We start from the raw sequence: 26,416 nt of genomic DNA on the forward strand, positions 1-26,416 counted from the left end.
TTTCATTTTGAACAGTGTTACCCCTCCCTTATTTTCTCCAACTTTTCCCCTTCCTTGCCGGCTTTGTCCTTTAAGTTGTACAGTTCATTTCCAACTTAGTGTCTAGTGAGTATATCACTGCTGAATTGGTTCAACCCTCTATGTACATACGTATGTATGTAAGTTGTGGGGCTTGAACTCTGGGCTGTCCTTGAGCTCTTCAGCTCAAGGCTACCACCCTACCCCTTGAGCAACAGCACCACTTCTGGTTTTCTAGTGGTTAATTGGAAGAAAAATATGGGAAAGGGTAACAATGTTTGAGAAGAAATGTACTTAGTATCTTACAAATGTAACTGTAACCCCTCTATCTTACAAATGTAACTGTCACCCCTCTATACCTCACCTGGATAATAAAAATGAAAAAAATAAAAAAAGACAAAGGGCATAAAAATCAGAAATAGTGACAAAAGGGAATAAACTTGAGGGGGAGAAAGGAAAAAAAAAACCCCTGCAAACAGTACAATAAAAAAACCTTTTGTTTCCATTTCTTGGAGTTCATTTTGATAAACATTTTATATGATCATATGCACATAGCTATTGAGCCATTGTGATCCTCTCCTCAGTATATCCTCCTTTGTTCTCACTGTGTGAATGTTTAGAGTGCTATTTAATCATGTACAAGTTTAATTATTTGACTTTTACTATCCACTCGATTAACTTGTAGATTTATAGACACATTTTAGTTATTACAAATGAGATTAACAATGCAGTCTGTTTCTTTGGGTATGGCTTACTTTGCTTATATAATTTTTTACAAGTCTTTCCATTACCTTATGAATGAGGCAGTGTCACTCTTTCTGATGGAAGCATTGTATATACAGACATTTTATCTGCTAAGGGGCATCTGGGTTGATTGCATATCTTAGCTGTGGCAAACATTGCTACAATGAACATGGTTGTGCTGGTGGCATTAAATGTAGGCTGGTTTGTGGTCATTGGAGTAAATGCCCAGAAGTGGGATTGCTGAGTCACAGGGGAGCTCTATGTTTAGTTGTTTGAGGATCCTTCATACTGCTTTCAAGATCCTTCATACTGCTTTCAAGAGTGGCTAAACAAGTTTACATTCCCATCAACAGTGTAGTAGTATTCCCTTTGTCCAGCATCTATTATTACTAGTATTTTTGATAATGGACAGTCTAACTGGAGTGAGGTGGAATCTCAGTGTTGTTTTGATTTACATTTCTTTTATGGCCAGAGATTTTGAACATTATGTGTCTTTTTGCCATTCTTTTTTTTCTTCTGAGAAGTCTTTAAGTCTTTAGTCTATTAATTGGATTGTTGTTTCTTTGAGATTTTGTTTTTGGGGTGTTTAACTTTTTGAGCTCTAAGTATTTCTAGATATGAGGCCCTTGTCTGATGCATAGCTAGTAAAGATTTTCTTGCTGTCTGTGTCCTTTACCACACACAAATTGTTCAGTTTGATCCAATCCCATTTGTCTAGCCTTTGTCTGATTTGTTGTAATTCTGGATCTTACGAAGTTTTGACCTGTGCCAAGGAGTTAGTGTTAACTCTGAATCTTCCTGTAATATTTTTGGGGTATCTGGTTTTACATTGAGGTCTTTTCATCCATTTGGAATTGATTCTGGTACAGGGTGGTATATAAAGATCTAACTTCAGTTTTCTGTATGTGTATAGCTAATTCTGGCAAGACTGTTTGTTGAAGAGGCTGTCTTTCTTCTGTCCTGTGTTTTTTGGCTTCCTTATCAAAGATTAGGTGGGTATAGTTCTGTGGATTCATTTCTGGGTATTCTATTCTATTCCATTGGTCCTCAGGTTTATTCTTATGCCAGATCCAACCTGTTTTTATTACTATGGTTTTGTGATAGAGTATGAAGTTTGGTATTGATATTCCTCCAGTACTGTTCTTCCTGCAAATGATGGTTTTTGCTATTTGGGGTCTTCTGTTATGCCATATGAAATTTGTAGGTTGCTTTCACTATATCATTGGAGAATATTGTTGGGATTTTGATGGATATTGCATTGAATTTGTAGATAGTCTTGTGTAATATTGCCATTTTTTTTTTGTCATTCATGGGGCTTGAACTCTGGGCCTGGGTGCTCGCTGGTGTTTCTGAGTTCTTTAGCTCAAGGCTATCAACCTACCTCTTGAGTTACAGCGCCACTTCCTTTTTTTTTTGTGCCACTTCCAGTTTTTTGGTGGTTAATTGGAAATAAGAGTCTCATAGAGTTTTTAGTGCCCTGGCTGGCTTTGAACCACAACTCTCAGATCTCAGCCTCCTGAGTAGGTAGGATTACAGGGGTGGGCTCCGTCGTTTTTATGATGTTAATCCTTCTACTCCAAGAGCATGGGATGTTTTTGCATTTCCTTAAGTCATCTTTAATTTTCCTTTTCAGCTTTTTAAAGTTTTCATTATAGAGGTCTTCTACATTTTTGGATAAGTTAGTTCCTAGGAGTTTTGATTTTTTTTTTTTTTTTTTTTTTGCTGTTTGTGTTGTTGGCATACAGAAAAGCTATTGATTTTTGTGGGTTAATTTTATACCCTGCTACTTTGCTAAAGTGTGGAATCAGCTCAAGTAACTTGGGAGTATAGTTTTGTGTTCTTTAAAACAGGATTCTGTCTTTTACAAAGAGGGAAAGTTTTACTTCTGTTATGGGGTCAGGGGGAGGGGATTCCACATCCCTCCAGGTGGGGATTCCACGTCCCACCAGAGTCCACCACACAGAGACAGTCTCATATAAAAAGGTGAATTGATTGGGGAAGTAGATGGTGAACTGACTGGCCAGGGACACAGTGCAGACATTGTAACCCTGAACGGTCCTCATGCTTGTTTTTTTTTTTTTTTTTTTTTTTGCCAGTCGTGGGCTTGAGCTCAGGGCCTGAGCACTGTCCTTGGACTTTCTCAAGGCTAGAGCTCTACCACTTGAGCCACAGCACCATTTCTGGCTTTTTTCTATGTATGTGGTACCAAGGAATCGAACCCGGGTCTTCGTGCATGCTAGGCAAGCACTCTACCACTAGGCCAAACTCCCGGCCCTCATGCTTGATTTTTAAAGGCAAAACCCATGCGGTCAAACCTGGCCGCACACAGGTGGCCGCTGGGATTGTCACATACACAGAGGGACCATATAGTCAGCTCCAGCCACATGCAGGTAGCCAATAGGGTTATAGCCTAGTGTTTGAATTAACCTATAACCTTGGTTGGAATTGGCACACGAATTTGGCTGGTCTCCACACAAAGCAGGTTCCCCACTTTCTCCCCTTCCCCCCACCAACCAAGTGGATATCCCGCCTTATGTGGGGTGGGGATAGGTTGCCCCTCCCTAGAAGGGCAAAGATGGCTGGGCTGCTTTACCATTGTTGGACTTCCACAATGGCACGGGGAGCTCATTCAAGATGGTGTCAGTCTTTGCTCTCCTTAACACTTGTTTATTTGGATCCCTTTTGTGCTTTTCTTTTGCCTTACTGCTTTTGCTAAGAATTCCAGTACTATATCAAAGAGGAGTGGAGAGAGTGGGCATCCTTATCTTGTTCTTGACTTTTAGATAATATGGTTTTAACTTTTTACCATTAAGTATGCTGGCTATAGGTTTGTCATATTATTATATTGAGGAATATTCCATGGATTCCTAGCTTCTCCAGAGCTTTTTATCATGAAAGGTTATTGAATCTTGCAATTAATAGTATTCTTACTATTAATTTTTGAGTATTTATGAGGTACAGTATGTTTTCATTAGATGCATTTGTATGATCAGATCAGGTTAATGATCATTTCTATTTCCTTCAACATTTATAATTTCTATTTATTGGAAACCTTTGGACTCTCTTTTGAAACATTATTACATGCTATAGTTTTATTGTTAGACTTGCAGCTAATTCTCCTTGCCTTATTTAATTTTGGTACTGTTAGTTAACTTCTTTATGTTTCTCCTCAGCCCTGTTCTTTGGAATGTCTGCTTACCCTGCTCTATGGTATTGGCTGTCCCTCTCTCCCTTTGTCTTTAAATCTTCACACATGGGTGAGAAAATGCAGTATTTATTTATCTTGTTTGTTTCTCTGTACCTGGCGTATTTCATGTAATATGATGTTCCCCAGTTCCATTGTGTATATGGCACTTTTTTCTCTATCCATCACTCATTGACAGAGTCCTGTTTTGATTTCATCTATTAACTACTGTGAATTTCTTTCAGATAGTTTTTTTTGCTGGGTTCCAGTAGCTCACACCTATAATCTTACCAACTCAGGAGTCTAAGATCTAAGGACTGAAGTTCAAAGCCAGCTCAGACAGGAAAGTCTTTTGAGATTCTTAACACCATTTAACCACTACAAAGCCAGAAATGGAGCTGTGGCGCAAGTGGTAGAACACTAGCTTTGAGCAAAAAAGTTGGGGAGAGCACCTAGGCCCTGTGTTCAAGCCCCTAGACTGGCATAAACACACAAAAGAAACTCTACAAAAAATTACAAAAAAGATGTTATTTGTATTTCTAGTGTTTTGAGGAATTTCCATACTGTTTTTTTAATGGCTGTACTAAAAATTTATATTTCTGTTTACAATGTGTAATTATCATCCTTTAATTGCATTCTTGGTAGGATTTGTCTTTTTTGTTTTTGGTTGGTTGTGGGGCTTGAGCTCTGGTCCTGGGCTCTGTCCCTGAGCTCTTTCAGTTCAAGGCTACCACCCTAACCCTTGAACCACAATACCACTTCCAGTTTTCTAGTGGTTAATTGGAGATAAGTGCCTGGGCTGGCTTTGAACTGCGATCCTCAGATCTCATTCTTCTGCGTAGCTAGTGTGCCAGGGGCATTTGTCCTTTTTTTCCCCCTATTTTGCCAAGAGTCATTTTAACTGGGATGAGATGGTATGAGTATGGCTTGATGATTAGTAAATTTGGGCAGTTTTGATGTACCTGTTGCCCATTTGTGTGCCTACTTTTGAGAAATGTCTACTCAGATCATGTGCTCCAGTTTTAATTGTGTGTGTGTGTGTGTGTGTGTGTGTGTGTGTGTGTGCGTGCACACACGTGCATGTGTGTTTGTGTGTGTGTGGTGCTGTTGAGTTGTTTTGAATTCTTTTTATTTTTAGAACTAATCTTTCATCATAGGAGTTTTTGGTAAATATTTCTCCCATTGTGTAGGTTTTCTATTCTCTATTGAGAAGCTTTTAAGAGCTTATTTGTGATAATCCCATTAGTCTGTTTCCTCTTGTACTTTTAGGATTTTATAAAAAAAAAAATCTTTGCTATACTATGATCTTGAAATGATTTCCCTGTTTTTTTTTTTTTTGGTAGCTTTATGTTTTCAGGCTTTGAATTTGGATTTTGATTCATTACGTGTCGATTTTGTATAAGATGAGAAGTAGAGGTCTAACTTCCTTCTTTACATATTACCATCAAGTTCCCCCAAATAATTTATTGAAGGAACTGCCAACATTATTTATTGAAGGAAGTCCCTTCTTGCTATGTAGCTACACTGAGTAAGTCTCATATAAGTCACACAAATATTGCAAAAATATTGAAACTCTTATTAAAGCATACCCATGTAAATTGTAGTGATATTGAAATGAAATTATTGTTACCAAGGTATGGAAATAGATCTGTACATTTGACTTCTTCCTTCCTTTCTAACCTCTACCATTTTTCTAACTGTAGCCAATGTCTCCAAATTAGTATTTATCTACTAAGAGACATGCCATCATACTTTTATTTAATTAATTCATTTAAATTATCTTGTACAAAAGGAATTTCAATTTAATATGTCATTTTATGGAATCACTCTTCTTGCTACTTTTATAATCTCTTTCAACAGGTTAATGATCACCTGTGGATGATACCTTTTACTGTGATTTTTAAATATTTTCTCAAGGTTGACTTTTTTTAGTCATTTAAAGTAATAGTTTTCTTTGAGCCATAAGAAATTGTGTTTTAATACATTTCTTAGTGTTAACTAATATATTACAATTTCTGAACTAGGTAATAATGTGGAAAACCTTTCATCTTTAAACTTATTACATCTACTACTCTTCTTCCCCGTCCCCCATCCCCTCTCCCCTTCTTTTCTCCCCTTCCATTCCCCCTCCTCCTCCTCTCCTTTGCCTTCTTCCCCTTCTACATTCTTCACCTTCTTCACCTCTACCTTTGCTTCTGCCTCCTTCTTTTCTTTTACTGCTTCTGGAGCTTTTGAATTTAGGGTCTGTTCACTATCCCTGAGCTTATTTTGCTAAAAGCTAGTGCTCTTCCACTTGAGTTATAGCTTTACATTGGGCTTGTGGTGGTTAATTGGAGATAAAGAGTCGAGACTTTCTTGCCCTGGCTGGCTTCAAACTTCTGTCTTCAGATCTTATTCTCCTGAATGGCAAGGATTATAGGTATGAGCCATTGGTGCCTGATTTATTTAGTATTTCTAAAACAATTTAAAAGGCACTGATGAAAATTTTGTTTGGATCAGTTTTATTGGAGTTAAATTTATAGTAAAATATACTACTAAATATACAATTTAGTGAGTTTTGACATTCATTCAGTGGTATAATCATGTTATGCATTCCCACACCTTTTTGTAGTCAGTCCTTACCTTCAAGTTAGTGGCAGCCACTAATATAATTTCTGTCCATGTGGTTTTACCTTGTCTAGAATGTCATATGTATGTGGGAATGTCTTATTCCAAGACATTTTTTTTAATCACTCAAAAGGCAACCCTGTATATATGAAGCAGCATTTCCAACTCTGTACTTGTGCTATCTACCTTGGCAAGTAGGTACTAGTCTGCTTTCTCTCATTATATATCTATTTTAGAAATTTGTTATGCATGGAGTAGTATACCATGGGAATTTTAATGTCTGCTTTCTTGTACTTATTTTCTATGTTGTAGTCATCCTATTTTTTTTATGGTACAGTAGCATTCTCCTGTATGTGTGTACTACATTTTATTTATCCATCCATCAGTTAGTGGACATTGGGTTGTCTTTATCTTTTCATAAGACTTAGTTTTGTGTAAATTACATAATTATATTTTCATAAGAATCCAGCAGGGAAGATAATGATAGCATTTTGATGATATAGATAGGAAAATTGAATTATTGAGGTATTACTTAAAGCTACGAGAATGTTGAGTTGTGATCATAATTGGTGACTGCAAGACTGAACTCCAAGTTCTTAAAAAGTGGACAAGATGAGGTAGCTTCTAATAATTAAAAATATGAAGACTGAGGGACAAAACTTAGATCTACTATTTCACTTCAGTGAAAGTCTTAAGTGCACATGTGCATGTGTATGTTTTGGGGATATAGAGAGGAATAAAAGCTGGTTTCTCAAGTTGTCTTGTCAAGCATCTATGAGAGGGGATTGATAAAGATTATAAAAATCTCACAGCATAGTTTTCATTTTAGACTTGCTGCCTCTTAAGTCTTTCCTATAATACATTTTTATATGACAGGGAAGTGAATCCCTATCAGTTCACGCACACATGCAGATTTTGGATTGTGATCTTCAAAAGTTTTTGATTTTTTTGAAACCAAACCAACTGATTATATATTACAGAAATTGATGCTGCAGAAAGATAGCTCAGATGTATTCTATAAATATTGCCTAGTGACCACAAGGTTAGGTGTACTATATACACCTAGGCTGTATATAGTATTGAGAGAAGTCGTTATAGAACTTTGTCGGGATGTGTTGGTCTTTTTGATTATGAAAGAAAGGACTGTGCATTGTTGTCTCTTTGGTAAATTAGGAAGTCATAATGGAATGTTCCAGAAGTAAATTACATTGTAACATTGAGGAGATTAAAAAAATAAGTTTCTAAAAACAATGAGAATATCAAGAAAGTAAACTGTTTATAAGTGAATGAATTCAGAAAAGAATGTTTATTATGCTTGCAAAAATTTCAACACATGCTGAGGTCTCTGTAATTGGTAGCATAAAATATAATGATAGTCTCAAGTGCAATTTTTAGTTTGCTGTTTTTTATTGTTTTTGATACGAGTCACAACAAAGTTAGTTTTCATTTATTATGTAAAACAACAATTTTTGTGAAATTGCTGGGAGAGTCAGATTTTGATTTTTTTTTTTTTTTTGGGGGTGTCTGTCATGGGGCTTGAACGCTGGGCCTTGGGCACTGTCCCTGAGCTCTTCAGCTCAAGGCTACTATCCTACCCCTTGAGCCACGGCATCACTTCTGAAAATATTTTTTATGTCAAGTTGTATTACAGTTATATCACCTTGCTTATATATTACATAAAGTATTTTTTTTTTCTTTTTGTCACTTATGAGGCTTAGACTCTGGGCCTGGGCAACGTCCCTGAGCTTTTCAGCTCAAGGCTACCACTCTACCCCTGGAGCTACAGCATCACTTTTGATTTTCTGGTGGTTAATTGGAGATAAGAGGCCCATGGACTTTAGGACTTTAGTGCCCGGACTGGCTTTAAACCTTGATCTTCAGATCTCAGCCTCCTGAGTAGCTAGGATTACAGGAGTGAGCCACCACTCCTGGCTCATAATTTTTTTTTTTTTTTTGCCAGTCCTGGGCTTGAGCTCAGGGCCTGAGCACTGTCCTTGGACTTTCTCAAGGCTAGAGCTCTACCACTTGAGCCTCAGCACCACTTCCGGCTTTTCTGTGTATGTGGTACCAGGGAATTGAACCCGGGTCTTCGTGCATGCTAGGCAAGCACTCTACCACTAGGCCAAACTCCCGGCCCTCATAGTTTTTTTAAATAAGTGATTGGGTCAAGTCTGTCCCAAATCTGTGCAGCTCTGTAGATATTTTAAATATATATAAAATGAATTTTAAGGCTTTGAGCCTGGTATTGGAGGCACACACCGGTAATCCCAGCTAATCAGAAATTGTAGATCTAAGGATTGTGGTTCTAAGCCAGCTTGGACAGGAAATTCTGTTAGATTCTTATCTCTAGTTAACCACCAAAAGTCAGAAGTAGTGCTTGGCTTAAGTGTTAAGAGTTCTGGCCTTGAGTATAAAAGCCCAGAGACCATGCCTCGGCTTCAAGTTCAAGTCTCAGGACACACACACACACACACACACACACACACTCCCAAGACCTACAAAAAGAGGACTAATGCTTTGTATATGGCTTGTGCTGGTTATGAGATGTTTTTTAGAATGATGCAAAATATAATTCTGATAACATGTTTGGTCATAATTTCTGAACCATTTGAAATTTTTAATACTATACCGCAAATTACCTTCCTTTGGTGATTTTCCAATTTAAATTAACTTATGACTAGTCACCACATTGTTCAGGTCCTGATTACAAATCTATGTCACAGGAAAATTAAATGGTCTCTTCTTTCTTCATTGATTTTAATTTAAAACTTAGTTCATTTAGTACTGCATAAAGTTGCAGACTTGAAAGGCTTCATAGATACACTTGGATTATAGCATTTAAGTATTTGCATTGGTTCTGTGTTTGGAAATTGCCCAGGACTGCCTTACCCTCTGTTGGTCAGATAGGATATTATTGCATATTTTATGACCTTTATGTCAGTGTGGCAGCTTTTTCTATTAAGATTTTTTTTCTGTATTATTATTAGCCATAGCTGAAGGCTGTATCAAATGATCAGATGGGGCAAAAACATTTTTATTCCTGTGAAATATTATGAACAGAATATTTTCCTTCGTTCTTCCCTTCTCCCCTTCCTCTCTCTCTGTTTAACTACAATGATTCCTTGTATCTCATTTGTTCTTTCATGACGGGTTTGCTCCCCCCCTCTCCCAGTGAACTGTGGCCTTTCCTACCCTAAGGTAATATTAATTAAAGCTTTTATACTTGGCCAAATATTCCTGGGGAATGTTATATAAGATGGAGATGATTCATGATTGGTTAATGAGTTCTGGTGATTCTTCCATCAAAGTAGTTGTGTTTGAGTCAGTTGTGTGTAGACAACACAGGGTAAGATAAGTGACATTTCCAACTGTCCTCCCTTATCCAGCAGCATCTGTGCTGTCCCCCTACTTTTTTTTTTGGTCATGGAGCTTGACTCTGGGTGCTGTCCCTGAGCTTTTTAGCTCAAGACTACTGCCTTGACTAGTGCCATTTCTATTTTCAAGTGGTTAGTTGGAGATAAGAGCCTCATGGACTTTAGTGCCTAGGTTGGCTTTGAAGCGAGATCCTCAAATCTCAGCCTCCTAAGTAGCTAGGATTACAGCTCCCAGCTATTTTTTATTTTTAATCAATTCATGGTAATTGTGTATCTTAAAAAGATACCATGTGACATTTCAATACATGTATATAATTAATATTGGTCAGATAAGGGAAATTTATATACCTTCATTCCAGATATACATTATTCTTCATATTTGACACATTCAAAATCCTGTGTAACTATTTTTAGATATCTCATTAAGTGTTAACCACTGTTATTAGAAACTAGAAGGAGTTGGTTTGAAATAGGCAAGAAGTGAAGAAAGTTGGGAGACTGCTTAGTGTGCTGTATGTGGCGTGGAGTGTTTTGGGAGTTCCCCAGTGAGATATTACCACTAGGCTGCTCACATAAATTTCTTTGATGTTTTATCTTGTTATTGGATATAGGCACATTGAATAAAATGTGTTTAAAATAAAAAGTGATTCCTGAGGTTTATTAAATTTATATTACAGAAAAAAATTATTGGTGAATTTTTCTATAGTTTAACTTTTGTTGATATAAAAATTTCCTCCTCCTCCTCCCTCCCCCCCAGTCATGGGACCTGGATTCTGACCCTGGACTCTATCCTGTCCCTGAGCTCTTCAGCTCAAGTCTACCACCCTATCCCTTGAGCCACAGCACCACTTCTGGTTTTCTAGTGATTAATTGGAGATGAGTCTCATGGAGTTTAGTACTTGGGCTGGCTTTGAACTGCGATCTTCAGTCTTTAGATCTCAGCCTCCACAGTAGCTAGGATTACAGGTGACAGTCACCCAGCCTGACCTTGATACAAAGATTTCTGAACATTTTTTTTTTCTTGTAGTACTGGGGTCTAAATTTGAGCCCTCAAATATGTTGGATTGCTGCTTTACCACTTGAGTCATGCTGCCACCTCTGCTTTTTGCTGTTTTATTTTGGAGATGAAATCTAGTTAGTTTTTCTGCCAGTGCTATCCTTGAACCATGATCTTCCCACTTTTATCCAGATATGATTTACCAGTACTCAGTTAATTTTTTTTTTGCCAGTCCTGGGCCTTAATCTCAAGGTCTGAGCACTGTCCTTGGGCTTTCTCAAGGCTAGTGCTCTACCACAGGAGCCACAACACCATTTTCAGTCTTTTTCTACATATGTGGTACCAAGGAATCGAACCCAGGTCTTGGTGCATGCTAGGCAAGCACTCTTACCACTAGGCCAAACTCCAGGTCCCTCAGTAAATTTTTAAGACTCCTGACAGATTTTTTTAGTAAGCGGGTTTTGATTGATGGAATTGGTTTATATATACATAAAAATGCAATTCTTTGAGAGCATAGGAACTTGAATATTTGAAAAAAGACTGACATTTCATCTTAGTTGACTTGGTGTTTCTTTGATTTCTTGTCTCCTTTAGGTTTTTTTCCAAGCAGCTCCCAAGGTTGTGATGCATTTCTTCGCCACAAGATGACATTGATTTCTCCTTCTGTATTGAAGAAGTATGGCATTCCCTTTGACAAGGTATGTTAGTGTTACTCTTTCACATTTCATTCATGTATTTACTTTGTATTTAATATGGATTTTATGTAGAATAATATATCTCTGGCTTTACGTAAGAGTTTAGGGATGTAGGCAGAGAAACTCAAGTTCATGTTCTTTATAATATGTTATTTACATGAATCCCAATTTGAAGTTAATTTATCATGTCATGTACATATTAAAATTTTTACTCACAATAATACTGAAAGTATATGTAGCACATTATAGAAAATAAGTACTGAGGAACAAGGCAACAATCAGGAAAGCAACTCCTTTTGCAATAGCTTCAAAGAAAATAAAGTACCTAGGAATTAACTAAGAATGTAAAGGACCTTTTTGATGAAAACTTTAAAACCTTGAAAAAGGAAATTAAAGCAGAATTGAGGAAATGGAAAAACCTCCCATGCTCCTGGATTGGAACAATTAACATCATGAAAATGGCAATCTTGCCAAGGGCCATGTACAAATTCAGTGCAATACCCATCAATATCCCAATGTCATTCTTTAAAGAAATAGAAGAGGCAATCCAAAATTTCATATGGAATAATAAAAGACCCCGTATAGCAAAAACAATTCTTGGCAGAAAGAACAATGTAGGAGGAATTTCAATACCAAACTTTAGACTCTATTACAGAGGTATAGTGACCAAAACAGCTTGGTACTGGCACAAGAACAGGCCTGAAGACCAATGGAATAGAACTGAGGACCCAGATATTAACCCACAGACCTATGGCTACCTGATCTTTGATAAGGGAGCCAAAAAAATAGAATGGAAGAAAGACAGCCTCTTCAACAAGTGGTGCTGGTAGAACTGGTTAGGCACCTGCAGAAACTAAAAGTTGAATCCTTCTTTGTCACCCTGCACCAGGATTAACTCCAAATGGATCAAAGACCTCGAGGTGAAAGCAAATACACTGAAAACTTTACAAGAAGGAATAGGAGATACACTAGGTCTCCTTGGCACAGATCGAAACTTTCTTAATAAGGACCCATAAACACAACAAATCAGAGAAAGTCTGGATAAGTGGGACTGCATTAAACTGCAGAACTTCTGTATGGCAAAGGACATAGCTAGCAAATTAACTAGAAACCCTACAGAGTGGGAGAAGATCTTCACTAACCATACAGTGGACAAAGGCCTCATATCTAAAATATATCAACAGCTCAAAAAGTTGAATCACTTTAAAACTAATCTCCAAAGTAACAACCATCCCTTTAAAAGATGGGCCAAAGACCTAAAGAGAGTCTTCTCTGAAAAAGAAATAAGAATGGCCAATAGACACATGGAGAAATGCTCAACATCTCTGGCCATAAAAGAAATGCAAATCAAAACAACTCTTAAGATTGCACCTTACTCCAGTTAGAATGGCCATGATCCAGAAATCTGTTATCTCTCATCTCTTTTGCTGTCCCTTGGTTATCTCATATTGTTACAGTATTTCACCTTGTTATCTGATATATTGGATATATGTGCATTTGGTTATTTGAAATGGGAGAGGGAGGGGAGGGGAAACGAGAAGAGAGGTGGGGTTGGGGGGAGGGAAATGGGGACCAAGACATGAGAAAGGGTATCCATGTATGTGAAGTAATGCACCTTCTGTTTGGTGAATATAATGTAACCCTTCTATTAATTACAATAAAAATATATAGGAAAAAAGAAAATAAGTACATTAAAATTGTACATTAATGTCTTTTTTTGCGGGGGGGGGTTGCTTATAGGGCTTGAACTCAAAGCCTAGGCATTATTCTTTAGTGTTTCTGCTCAAGGCCAGCATCCTATTATTTTTTTTTTTCCCTCTTGAATTGTAGCTTAGACTGGCTGAACACTGTCCTTGGGCTTTCCTCAAGATGAGTGCTCTATCACTTGAGCCACAGCACTACTGGCTTTTTCTGTGTATGTGATACTGAGGAATTGAACCCAGAGCTTCCTGCATGCTAGGCAAGCACTCCACCACTAGGCTATGCTCCTGGTCCCATATTCTGCAACTTTTGAGCTGAAGTTCCACTTCCAGTTTTCTGGTAGTTAACTGTAGATAAATTGCTTGGTCTGGCTTTTAACCAAGATCCTGAGATTTCAGCCTCCTCACTAGATAATATTAGAGATTTGAGCCACAAGTACCTGGCCCTGTATTAAAGTCTTTTATATGATTGTATAACTTATCTGGTCTGTTTTTTAATTGGGCTTGTATTAGTTGTAAGGGGAGATTATTGTTATATCTTCACATATGATCGCACTGTATTACAGTTAATTTCACCCTCTCTCACTCCTGCCCTCTCTATAGGAATGTCCTCAACAGATTTTCTTGTTTTGCTTTCCTCATTGCAAATAATCAGTGTCAACAGTATTCAATGTCCTTTGTCCCCTACTACCTGTACAACCCCCTCGTGCTAGTGTTTATCCACTTACTGTCCTCTTCCTTCACCCCTTTCTTCCAACAATCAATAATTTTCATTGAGTTTCTGTATGTTTTCCTCATATATATATATATATATATATCATACATTGCACATATCTTCACCTTTTTTCCCCATTTTTTCTCTCCTCTCCTGAGTAGTCTTAGTTTGATTCATGTTTTATGTTTAACCATATAAGCAATTATATCTGTGTCTGTCTATCTATCCAACTATCTATCTGTCCATGAATATATATGTGTCTTCGATTTTTTTTTTTTTGGGTAAATCCCTGAGCTCTTTTGCTTAAGGCTAGTGCTTCTACCACTTTGAGCCAAGGCTCCACTTGTGGTTTTTGAATGGTTAATTGGAGATAAGAGTCTAATGGGCTTTCCTGTCCAAGCTGGCTTTGAACTGTTATCCTCAGATCTCATTTTCCTGAGTATGATTACAGGCATGAGCCACTTGTGCCTAGCCCTTTGATCTACTTTGGAAAAAGAATTTGGAGCAATTACTATTAGCAGAATGGTTAAACTTAATGATTACAGTATGACTGAGTTACTTTTAAACACATTTGACATAATACATTATGGCTAAAATTTTCTGATAATGGGTATAGTAAAATTTGGAAGTAATATTAAGTTCTGAAGCTGTATTAAGTTCTGTAAAACTGTAGATACTACACTCCTTGTATTTGTACCTATAGTAGGCATTGGGTCAGAATTGTAACAGAGCTTGAACATTTCTATGTGAAGAATCTGAGCTGAGAAAAGCTTTTGAGCAGATAAATTACAGCACAGTCTAAGTTTCAGGAGGATTAAATACATAGCTATTTGGAGTAACACTAAAAAGAGTCTTCTTTCTACTTTTCATTTGACTTTTATATCCAGAATCCTTGCTGTTTTCCACCTTGGAAGCATTTTGCACGTGGCTAAGTCCGTCTTCAGGGCCTTAAGTCCTTATGGGATCTTGTTTTGGCAGGAGGGCGTTGTTCAAAGTTGGATTTTCCTAAGTGCAGATAATCCTTCAGCTTGAGGCAGGGTTCCTCGCCCTGACACAGTGTCTGTGTGCAGTCATGCAGGACATACACTGGCCCTGTAATGAGCATGGTTTGTTTACTCACCTACTTGTAGCCATTTCACTGTGAACTTGCTTCTGTGTAGAGAATTGCTGATGGTAGGCACACACCATCAGGTGCAGGAGGCAGAGGCAGTGTCAGCAGAAGGGGTGGGGCCACTGCCACAGAGAGGCTTTGCTATATGTGCAGGCACTTCTCAGCAGCATTTTTTTGTGGAATACAGATGCATCATCAGATTATCTTTCCTTCTGTCTGTCTGTCTCCACTTTGCTTCCCCTTCTCTCTAATCTCCCTGGGGATGAGAATGGATGGAATCCAGGGCCTTATACATGGTACCCTACCACTGTGCTATATCTATACCCCCACCTCAATCTTCATTGAAGTGATTTGCCTTAGCTTCATGAGCCACTCTATGTAGAAGAGCCACAATATTAAAAGACAGTGTTAGGAAAGCCTGTGTCTACATGGCAGAAGTAGTGGGCCATTGTTCCCTAAGACAGGGAACATAGGATAGGGCTGGTTTGGGTACTAGCGATCATTTTAGGATTGGTGAGTGTTTGGAGAAATGTTACATGATGCAGCAAGATTCTTGGGTTTCTGGTTTATTCTTGGTTTCTGTCATGTAAGTGTTCTGAGCTTTATTTTCATCATTTGCAAAACAGAAATTATGTAGTGACTACTTAATAGTTATTGTAAGAAAGAAAAGACAACATGTATATAGAGTTCTTTCTCATAATATGTTACTTTGAAGCATGTTCTTCCTCTTAAATGCAACCCTGTCCTTCCAGGGGCAGAGCATACATTTAGGATGAACACTTTTTTCCCTTTCCTTCCTTCAAGCTATTTTACAATTAATATCAATTCTTAAGAAAAAGAATACCTATAGATTATATGCTCTTCCTCCACAACTCCCATTGTGATTTGAAATGACAATTATCCTTCTAATAAACTGGATTTGTTATGTGCTGACCAACCTGTATATTTATTCTCTGAATATTATGTATTATATGATATGCATTATATGTCAAAGAAAATGGGAAAAATTTTTAGTCAGTAGAATAATGAAAAGTGTACCTTTAGCCGAGCATGGTGGTATATACCTGAAATGCCAGCATTTGAGAGTCTGAGGAAGGAGGAACATGATTTTGGGGCCATCCTGGAACACATGATGAGTTTGTCACCAGTGTGAACTACGCAGTCTCTTTTTTTAGGAAACACATACATGTAAACTTTTTTTCTTTTGGCCAGTCCTGGGCCTTGAAGTCAGGGCCTGGGCACTGTCCTTGAGCTTTCTCACGGCTAGAGCTCTACCACTTGAGCCATTTCTGGCTATGTATGTGGTAGCGAGGAATCGAACTCCTGACTTCGTGCAACCTTGGCAAGCACTCTACCACTAGGCTAAACTTATGGGTCCACAAAACTTTTACCTATAAAACTAGTTGAAAATGCTGGCACTGAATGTGAACTTAGTATGGAAGTTTCCTTTATTGTCCAGATTCTTTGTGCCAATTTAAAGAGTTCAGAGAACCTTGTTAGGGTTCGCTGATAGATACATTATATTAGGTAATGGAAAATGAAAAGTAGGGCATTCTATTTGAAGGTAATTATAATTTACTGAAAGATTTATGATTTACTGTCTAATAGTTCATTTCTAAAAAAAATAACATTAGTTTTGTGGCTTAACTTTTCTGTAACTTATGGTATACATAGTTTTTCTTTGCTGATTATAAAAAACAAACATTTAAATTCTAATAAAATAGAAACAGAAAAATATATTTTTCGCACTTTCCTTTAGATTACAGATGTATTTAAGTTAGATTCATTATATTTATGAAGACATTTAAGTTATATTCATTATACTTATAAAGACATTCACATGCATACATACAGTTGAAAAATTTTTGTTTCTTTTTTGGTTAATCATGCTGCTTGAACTCTGGGCCTGGGTGCTGTCCCTGAGCTCTTCAGCTCAAGGCTAGTGCTCTACCACTTGAGTCACAGTACCAGTTCTGGTTTTCTGGTGGTTATTTGGAGATAAGAGTCTCATGGACTTTTGTGCCTGGGATGGCTTTGAACTGTGATCCTCAAATCTCAGCTTCCTGAGTAGCTAGGATTACAGGAGTAAGCCACCAACACCCAGCTTTGAAGAATTTTTTGAGTAGAAGTTTACATGTTAAATGAAATATATTTAATTGAATCTTCTCCAAGTTTTAAAAAGTAATAACTGAGTGAATACTATCAACTTTACTAATAAGAATTCACACTCCTGCCTGATGTGGTGGCTCATGCCTGTAATCCTGTGTACTCAGGAGGCTGAGATCTGAGGATCATAGTTCAAAGCCAGCCTAGGCACTAAAGAACTTGAGACTCTTATCTCCAGTTAACCTTTAGAAAATGGAAAGCAGTGCTGTGGCTCAAGGGATAGTAGCCTTGAGCTGAAGTGCTCCGAGACAGTGCCCAGGCCCAGAGTTCAAGCCCCATGACCCCCACACACACACAAAAAAGAATTCATACTACAGCTTGTCCCACATTCACTGTCAATATCTATAAAACTTTAATCTCACATATGCCAGTTGTGATATATATATATGTGTGTGTGTGTATGTATATACATATATATATATATATATTATTTTTTGCCAGTCCTGGGGCACAAACTCAGGGCCTGAACACTGTCCTTGGGCCTTTTCAAGGCTAGAGCTCTACCACTTGAGCCATAGCACCACTTCTAGCTTTTTCTATGTGTGTATTGAAGCTGTGTCTTTGTGCATGCTAGGCAAGCAGTCTGCCACTAGGGCAAACTCTTGGACTCATTGTGATATCTTTTATATGTAAATCAAGTAATGCAAATTGTTAAAGTATTAATGTTAATAGTCAATATGAGTATATTAACTTGAATGCCTTCTCAAATACATTATATCTTTGAGTATAGTTGAATGATTGCACTAAAGTATCAAAAGGTTCCATTCTGTTTACGGATTTCTTTTCACAGTTCCCTGAAAAAGCACTATTAATGACGCTGGGCACTGGTTGCTCAAGAAGTAGAACCCCAACTTTGAGCAAAAATGCCAAGCAGAGCCGTGCGCTGGGGGTTCATCCTGTAATCCTAGCTACTCGAGAGGCCAAGATCTGAGGATCATGGTTTGAAGCCAGCCTGTGAAGGGAAGTCCATAAGACTTCATCTCCAATAAACTACTCAGAAAAATCTAGCATTGGTGCTCTGTTTGGCTCAAGTGGTAGTGTGCTGGCCTTGAGCACACAGAAGCTCAGGGACAATGGTCAGGCCCAGAATTCAAGTGCCAGAACTGGCAAAAAGAAATGAAAAGAAAAAAAGCCAAGTGAGAGGGCTGAGTTCAATCATCAGTACCAGCATAAAAACAGAAGCAAAAAATAAACAGAAAAATCCCCACTGCCAATGAGTTAGTACAGAATCTAGGGGAAATTCTTACACATTAAAGTAGTTTTGGTGTAGCATATGTTGCTTTGTTTTATTTGTATAGAAATGTATTAATTATATTCACAACTTGACAAGGCTTATTACTGGAGAATATGACCAATTTTCTGCCCTGCAGATCACCCAGGAGGCTGGGGAGTTCATGATCACTTTTCCATATGGCTACCATGCTGGTTTCAATCATGGTTTCAACTGTGCAGAGTCTACAAATTTTGCTACTGTCAGATGGATTGACTATGGAAAAGTTGCTAAATTGGTAAGTTATATCTTGAAAATAAAGCATAAATTAAATGTGTATTTTTGTTATTGTAGAGGGAAAACTAAATCATGTGGAGTATTTGTTTTTATATCATCCACACCATGTGTCTCTCACTACAATAGGTTTTTCAAAGTAGATATTTTTATTTTACATAGGCTGTTACTATTTGTAAGTGGGCTTTCCTATTTGGAGACTATTATGGGACAGTTTACCCTGATTGGTAATTTTATGTAATAGGTATTTACTTCTCTCTTATGACTACTAGTTACTTTTCTGCAAGATTTTCTAATGGTGCTATGTTATATAGACTTAGAGCTCTTCTTGTTAGAGTCCTTTCCATCTGTGGCTTAGAAAACAAAAATTCACAGAAGGAAATAACTGATAAAGTTTTAACAAGAGGTTGAGGGAGAATAACAAGAAATGACTAAAATTGCCCTCGGCGCAGAAAGTAATAATGTAGCACACATTTCTATTTTCATGTTATATTTGATATGAAATTCTATATTTCTTGTTCAGTGTATTTAATTTAGTTCACATACTGTGTATTTTTATCCACAAATAAGAACTTCTATTAAATTTAATTGCTTTTCACTGTGGTGTTAAACAGTGGACATCTTCAAAGCAATCGTGGGTTCTATTAGATTTGCTTCCTTTCCTGTGGTTTTAAAGACAAAGCTGCAGGGGGCAGAGTGCAGCTTCAGTGAAGCTACATTTTCCAGAGTATGGAAAGTTGATGTAGATTCAGTGAAAAATGATAAATGAAAGTTCATGTAACCTTACCTTTACTACTTTAAGGTACAACTGAATATTATTTATTCTGCACTGGTAAAACTTGTATGTAAAATTTTTAGGTGGTTATGGACTATGATTCCAGGTATAATCTACATGTGTATTTGAGTAAAATTGTTTTCTGGTAATGCAGGAATCATTTGACTGAATTACTGATAGAAAAAAGACACCTGCTATTACAAGACTTTTGCGACTTGTAGTAATTTCTGTTTATGATTGGTACTTTAGGAAGGAACAGAAGTGACATAATTCTTTGTTATACTTCCTATGTGTTATAATAAAAACATTAGAAACTTCAATGTATGTACCTTGGCCAGGAACTATATTAATATTGCAGAAAATAAAAGTTTGTGTGTGTATTGAAAAAGTGTCAGTCATGAAATTCCAAAGATTTTTTAAAAATGATTCTTGTCCTTGATTCTCATCCTTAATCATCAGCATAATGAGTAAGCTATCATAGCGATGGAAACTCACGAGAAAAAAATGTTTGATAATTGTTTAGTACATATTTAGAATGAACTTGTGGTACTGACCAAAGTAGGACATTACAGTAGCAGGGAAAGCTGGAGTGTGGGATTGTTTTTAGGTTTCTGTGTGGAATCATAGTAGTGATAAGAGTGGGACCAAGGAGGATCGAGAGAGGCAGGAGCATCTTCCTTGGAACCTTGGCTGATGGAATGCATAGGATTGTATTGTCAAGAAGTGGTGCACTGTAGTAGAAAGGGCAGGGATTGTAGCTCAGTTCCACTGCTTCAGCTAGCTAATCTCAGGAAAAGTCCTGTAATGGAGGAAAAAAAAATGTAGGTATGTGAATATTCACTAAGTGTAGTAAAGAATGATTTTCTTTTTGCTGGCTCGGTGGCTCATGCCTGTAATCCTAGCTTCTCTGGAGGCAGAGATCTGAGGATCAAGGTTCAAAGCCAGCAGGCACAAAAGGACCTGAGACTCTTATCTCCAGTTAACCTCTAGAAAATGGGAAAGCGGGGCTTGATTCAAGGGTAGGGTGGTAGCCTTGAGCTGAAGAGCTCAGGGACAATGCCTAGGCCTAGGGGTAGGGTGGTAGCCTTGAGCTGAAGTGCTTAGGGACAGCACCCAAGTCGAGTTCAAGCCCCATGACCCACCAAAAAAAAAAAAAGAGTTTCTTTTTTTATTATGTGTGTTTTATCTTAATAGGTAAATAATGTTTATTCAGTGGTGTAATACAGTTTGGGCCAATGAATTTAAATGGTTGTACTTGAATGTACGTGTGTGTGTGTGTCTATACTTCTGTCTGCTTTTTCACTATGTGTACATTAATTTTTTTTTTTGTTGCTGCTGTAGCAAAGTACCATGAACTGAGTGGTTTAAATAGCATCTTCTTATCAGCTCATAGTTTGGTGGACTCAATTTTGCTTTCACCAATCAAAAATCAGGATTTGGAGAACTGCTATCATTACTGAAAGCCTGGCTTAGAATCCCTGAGCTTATTCAGGCTGCTGGAAATTCCTTTCCCTTTCCTTCCTTTCCCTTTCCCCTTTCCCCTTTTCCCTTTCCCCTTTTCCCTTTCCTTCCCTTTCCTTTCCTTTCCTTTCTCCTTTCTCCTTTCTCCTTTCTCCTTTCTCCTTTCTTCTCCTTTCTCCTTTCTCCTTTCTCCTTTCTCCTTTCTCCTTTCTCCTTTCTCCTTTCTCCTTTCTCCTTTCTCCTTTCTCCTTTCTCCTTTCTCCTTTCCTTTCCTTTCCTTTCCTTTCCTTTCCTTTCCTTTCCTTTCCTTTCCTTTCCTTTCCTTTCTCCTTTCCTTTCTCCTTTCCTTTCTCCTTTTTTCTTTCCTTTCTTTTTCCTTTCCTTTCTCTCTCTCTCTCTCTCTCTCTCTCTCTCTCTCTCTCTCTCTCTCTCTCTCTCTCTCTCTCTCTCTCTCCCTCCCTCCCTCCCTCCCTCCCTCCCTCTCTCTTTCTTTCTTGCTTGCTTTGTTGCTTTCTTTCTTTTCCTTCCTTCCTTCCTTCCTTCCTTCCTTCCTTCCTTCCTTCCTTCCTTCCTTCCTTCCTTCCTTCCTTCCTTCCTTCCTTCCTTCCTTCCTTTTTCTTGTCCCTGAGCTCTTCAGCCCAAGGCTATCACTTTACTCCTTGAGTCATAGTGCCACTTCTGGTCTTCCAGGCTGCCCAGGCTGGCTTTGAATGAACTGAGATCCTCAGATCTCAGCCTCCTGAGTAGCTAGGATTACAGGTGTGAGCCACTACTGGGCTTCAATGAATTGGATCTTTCTTAATTTCTTCTTTTTTTGCTGTCAGCAAGGGCCTTTAAAGGTTACTTCTGGATGCCGCATCCCATTTCACTAAAAGCAGTCTTAAAACTCCTTTTTTTCATGCAAGATGGCATGGTCCTAGATTTTGGGATTAGGACAAAGGCATCTTTGAGGAGATGAGAGAGAAAGAAGCATCTACACAGAGAATATCAATTAGTAAATAATATCGTTGTATATTAAGAATCCATCTTAAGTTATGCACCAATGCAGAAAAGTAGGACCCTGTACTTGGGACCAATAGTTTTATTAAAATATCTTGAACTAACTTACTTAAATGATACTCTCAATATTAATGTTATCTTGACAATTTTATTTAATATATTGTTTTATATTATTCTGTGCCATATTCCAGGTTTTTTTTTTTTTTTTAGGCCGGTTGTGGGACTCTGGGTCTAGACATTGTCCCGGAACTCTTCAGCTCAAGGCTACCACCCTACCCCTTGAGCCACAGTGCCACTTCCAGTTTTCTGGTGGTTATTTGGAGATTAAGAGGTTCATGGACTGTCTTTTAGTGCCCGGGCTGGTTTTGAACTGCAGTCCTCAGATCTCAGCCTCCTGAATAGCTAGAATTACAGGTATAAGCCACCACACTCTGCTCTTTCAGATTTTGATAGCTTCTCATCTTCTTATTTTTGATATCTAAAGTATGGCTCTTTAGAACTTAACAAATTTACTGTGTTTTGTGTGTGTTACCTTTTTTGGTGACGTTTTAGTAGGGAGAAATGAAAATAAAATGATGAAATTCTTCCTGCTTCTCACAGAGAGAACAGGAGTTAAAGACTCAAAATGTTGATTCTGTCTGTAGCCTTAAATTTTCTGAGATGGAAGAAAGCACTCTAATCCTGAGATGATTGTTTTGGGTTAGTAAGATGGGTGCTGTTTATTCTAGAACATGGTGGCAAGATCTAGTTCTAACTAAAACACTGGGATAATAGGCGATTTTTTTTTCAGACATGCACATTTTTTTAAATTTTTGAGGTAATATATATACAATAACATTGGCCAGATAGTAGGTGCATTATTTCTCACACATTGACACCCTTTCTCATGTTTTTGTCCCGACCCCCTCCCAATCATCTTGTTTTCCCATTTCCCTTTCATGTTTGATTTGGACACTTTCTCATCATTTTCCCACTGCCACTCACTCATTCTTTCCATTGATGTTTTCTATTAAGATACTAACTCCATATAACTTTTGTCTATGCATCTCAGAACTAGTATTTCTGACCCAGTATTTCTGACTAGTATTATCTTGACCCAGTCTATCTGAAAGGATAAATTTTGATTTAATTGTGCTTTCCTGTGATAGTTAATACATATGCTTGGGAAATCAGACTAAGCAAATTATTAATAATAAGGAAAACAACATTGTTAACTATTATTATATTATAGTTATTCAAATAAAAATGTGAAAAAAGAAAGGAAGGAATAGGTGGAGTTTTAAGTCTTCCTTTCCCCAGTTTTTCTTATCATTTTTATCTCCACCCAGTTATGAAGAGTTGATAACTTTTTTTCATATGTTTCTTATTGTAATTAATAGAAGGGTTGCATTATATTCACCAGATAGAGTTGATAACTTTTTATCTTGTCCCCACTCCTACCCTTCCCCCCTCTATTCTTCCCTTCTCCTCCCTTTCTTCCCTTCCTCCCTTGCTCCCTTACTTTGCAACACTAGGTTTGAACTCAGGAACTCATACTTCATTTGCTCACTTATTTGTCAGGTGATCTACTATGAGCCATTTTTCTAATCCTGATTTTTGTTGGTTATTTTTTTTTTTAATTTATTTTTTGCCAGTCTTGGTGTTTGAACTCAAGGCCTGAGCACTATCTTTGGGCTTTCTCAAGGCTAGAGCTCTACCACTTGAACCATGACACCGTTTCCTTCCTTTTCTAAGTATGTGGCATGTTAGGTGAGCACTTTACCACTAGGCCAAACTCCTGGCCCCTGGTTATTTGTTGATAGAGGCCAGCAGATTTTAACCACTGAGTAGTTGGGATCATTTGTGTTGGGTACTAGTGCTTGGCTCATTCCCCTATTCTTATAATTTAATACCTAAATAGAGTAATAGAGGGAGCTGGCTACTTTTTTTGAGCTGACTTACAGCTTCTAATTTAGTTTTGTCTTTTCCATGAGTAAGCTATGTCATCCGAAAGAATGCTTTTCAGGTTACTTTGTTAGAAGCCATACTTTAGCTAGAGACATTTCCCATGAATTTGATTGTGAATACCTGAGAGGGTACAAACTTGTAAGATTCAACTCCTGGCTAGCTCACCAATCTCTGTCGCTGATGATGGATGAGGACTTCCCAGTTTTCACACAAAATCATTGGTCCTTGCAATCAATGTATAAAAAGAATTTCGGGGTTTCTCACAAACAGGAAAATATCACAAGGTGGAAATTTTTAATCATTGGAAAATTTGTGTGTATGTGTTTTGCTCCGGACTCATGAAATGTGTGGATGAATTATTAATTGTGGTAAATAAACTTAGTATTGGGATTGTCCATATTTGGTAACTTATCTAATTGTTTGGCTTTTCAATTTATTATAAATGCTAATAACAAAAAGAAATTATAAGTGATGATGAGTTAAGCTTTAAAAATAATTATTATAAAAAGCTTTTTTTTTTTTTTTTTTGCCAGTCCTGGGGCTTGAACTCAGGGCCTGAACACTGTTCTTGAGCTTTCTCAAGGCTAGAGCTCTGCCACTTGAGCTCAGCACCATTTCTGGCTTTTTTCTATGTATGTGATACTGAGGAATTCAACCCCGGCCGTTGTGCATGCTATGCAAGCACTTTACCACTAGGCCACACTCCCGTCCCCCAACTAGCACATTTTCTGTAGGTAAGGTATTGTATGGCTGCATGCTGCTGTACCGTCATATGTAATCAACTTGATTGTGTAACAAGTGCCTGATAAAGTGTCTCTGTGGCACATTATTTAATGAATGTGGTCCAGCATAGGGGCTGCCTGCATTTTTCATACGTAGATATAATTCCTAATTTGGTTATTCAGAACAGTTTCTATGAAAGGCTTCTTTCAATGAAAACATAACTTGGTTTGGCAAATATGACCTCATTTTCTTTGATAGAAGATACTTTCTCATAAGCAGACAGGCTTTGGTTATTCATCAAAATGCTAGATGGGCACAGGGTTCCATTTACTAAGACTACACTTGTTTACTAGATACCTAGCACCATATACTCAGAATCCCTTATCTGGGTGAGAACAGAGTCAGAGTAGATTTGGTTTTGTAAATGTTCAAGTGTTGGTTTCTTTCTTCTTGACTTCTTGAATTCTGGTAATGGTTTATGATTTCTGATGGTGCCACTGTATAGGAATAGAAAAAGGGACATCTGTTGATTTAAAATGAAATCATTCTTACATATAGAGATATATTTATTCAGGAAATGTATGCTCTTAAGATCTGTTGGTTAGAATTTCCATTCTAGTGTTTGAGTCAAGCTCAGAACTTCTTCCAAATGAATGTATTGTAGACTAAATTGTTGTATATTGTGGCTATTTCAGTGCCCATGTTTTAATCTTTGAATTCAGATGGCCCCTTTCACATTCTTACATATCTTGCAAAGACGTGGAGTAAAGACTGGAGAAGATTAAGTAAGATATAGGTAGCCACGGGAGGATGTTTACTCGCTAAGCCTTAACTTTGTTCATTCTTTTTTTCTGAAAAAATTTCCGCTTGCTGCCTCAAGTTCTTACCATTTTCCTTGGTGATCTAGTCTTTCTCAATGAGGACCATTCAGCCTTTCTTTTTGTTTTCTATTTTTGCTTTGTGTTAACAAAATGTAGCATAGTCAAATCTGCTGTAAGAACAGCCATTTTTTGGCTGGTCCTGGGGCTGACCTGAAGTCAGGGCCTGGGCACTGTCCTTGGACACTTTTGCTCAAGACCACTTGAGCCACAGCACCACTTCAGGCTTTTTCTGTTTATGTTGTACCAAGGAATGGAACCAGGGCTGAATGCATGCTCGGTGAGTATTCTACCACTAGGCTACGCCCCTAGCTCCCAAATCAGCTTTTTAAAAAATCTGGCACTAACCAACCTAAAAAGGCTAATAATCTCTGGTATGATTTGTGGAAAGCTATTGGTCTGGGGATTTAGACTTGGCTCAGGTTGGGGAGTACTCACAGTTCCTATAAAGAAGGATACATTGTCATCAGGGAACCTTCAAGAAGAATGGGAGGGCTTGTGATAAACCTCCATGTGCAGAGTTGTAGTATTAAAGGTAATCCTATGCTCTACTTGTTTTGAGGATTGTTAGTGCTTTGAACATTAGAATAATCTGAAGTTCAATGATTTTATTTTTTTCTAGTCCAGGTATGAAAATATATAACAGGTTGCAAAGCAATTGAAGTCATGGAAGCAATTGGGCTTATTTGAGGTGACTACTTCCTGTTTCTGGAGTCCATGTTACTGGTATGCAGCTGCCGCAGTGGCATTCATAGGTCTGCTTCCTGGTTGGGCTGGATCAAAGAGTTGGCCCATAGGTTGTATTTCATTTTTCTCTA

The 26,416-nt window shown here is 37.7% G+C and overlaps 1 protein-coding gene across 3 annotated transcripts in view; it reads left to right on the forward strand.

Annotated features, from left to right (window-relative positions):
- Window positions 1–26,416, forward strand: part of Kdm4c (lysine demethylase 4C) — a 313,858-nt gene that overhangs the window by 66,475 nt on the left and 220,967 nt on the right. For all 3 annotated transcript variants that reach the window (XM_090329959.1, XM_090329957.1, XM_090329958.1), the window contains exons 7-8: window positions 11,519–11,622; window positions 18,682–18,819. In XM_090329959.1, coding sequence (XP_090186085.1) covers window positions 11,519–11,622; window positions 18,682–18,819 — 242 coding nt within the window. The remainder of the gene's footprint in view (window positions 1–11,518; window positions 11,623–18,681; window positions 18,820–26,416) is intronic.

This window comes from Megascapheus bottae, chromosome 3, assembly GCF_031878675.1.
Source record: "Megascapheus bottae isolate mThoBot1 chromosome 3, mThoBot2.hap1, whole genome shotgun sequence".
NCBI classification, from domain to species: domain Eukaryota; kingdom Metazoa; phylum Chordata; class Mammalia; order Rodentia; family Geomyidae; genus Megascapheus; species Megascapheus bottae.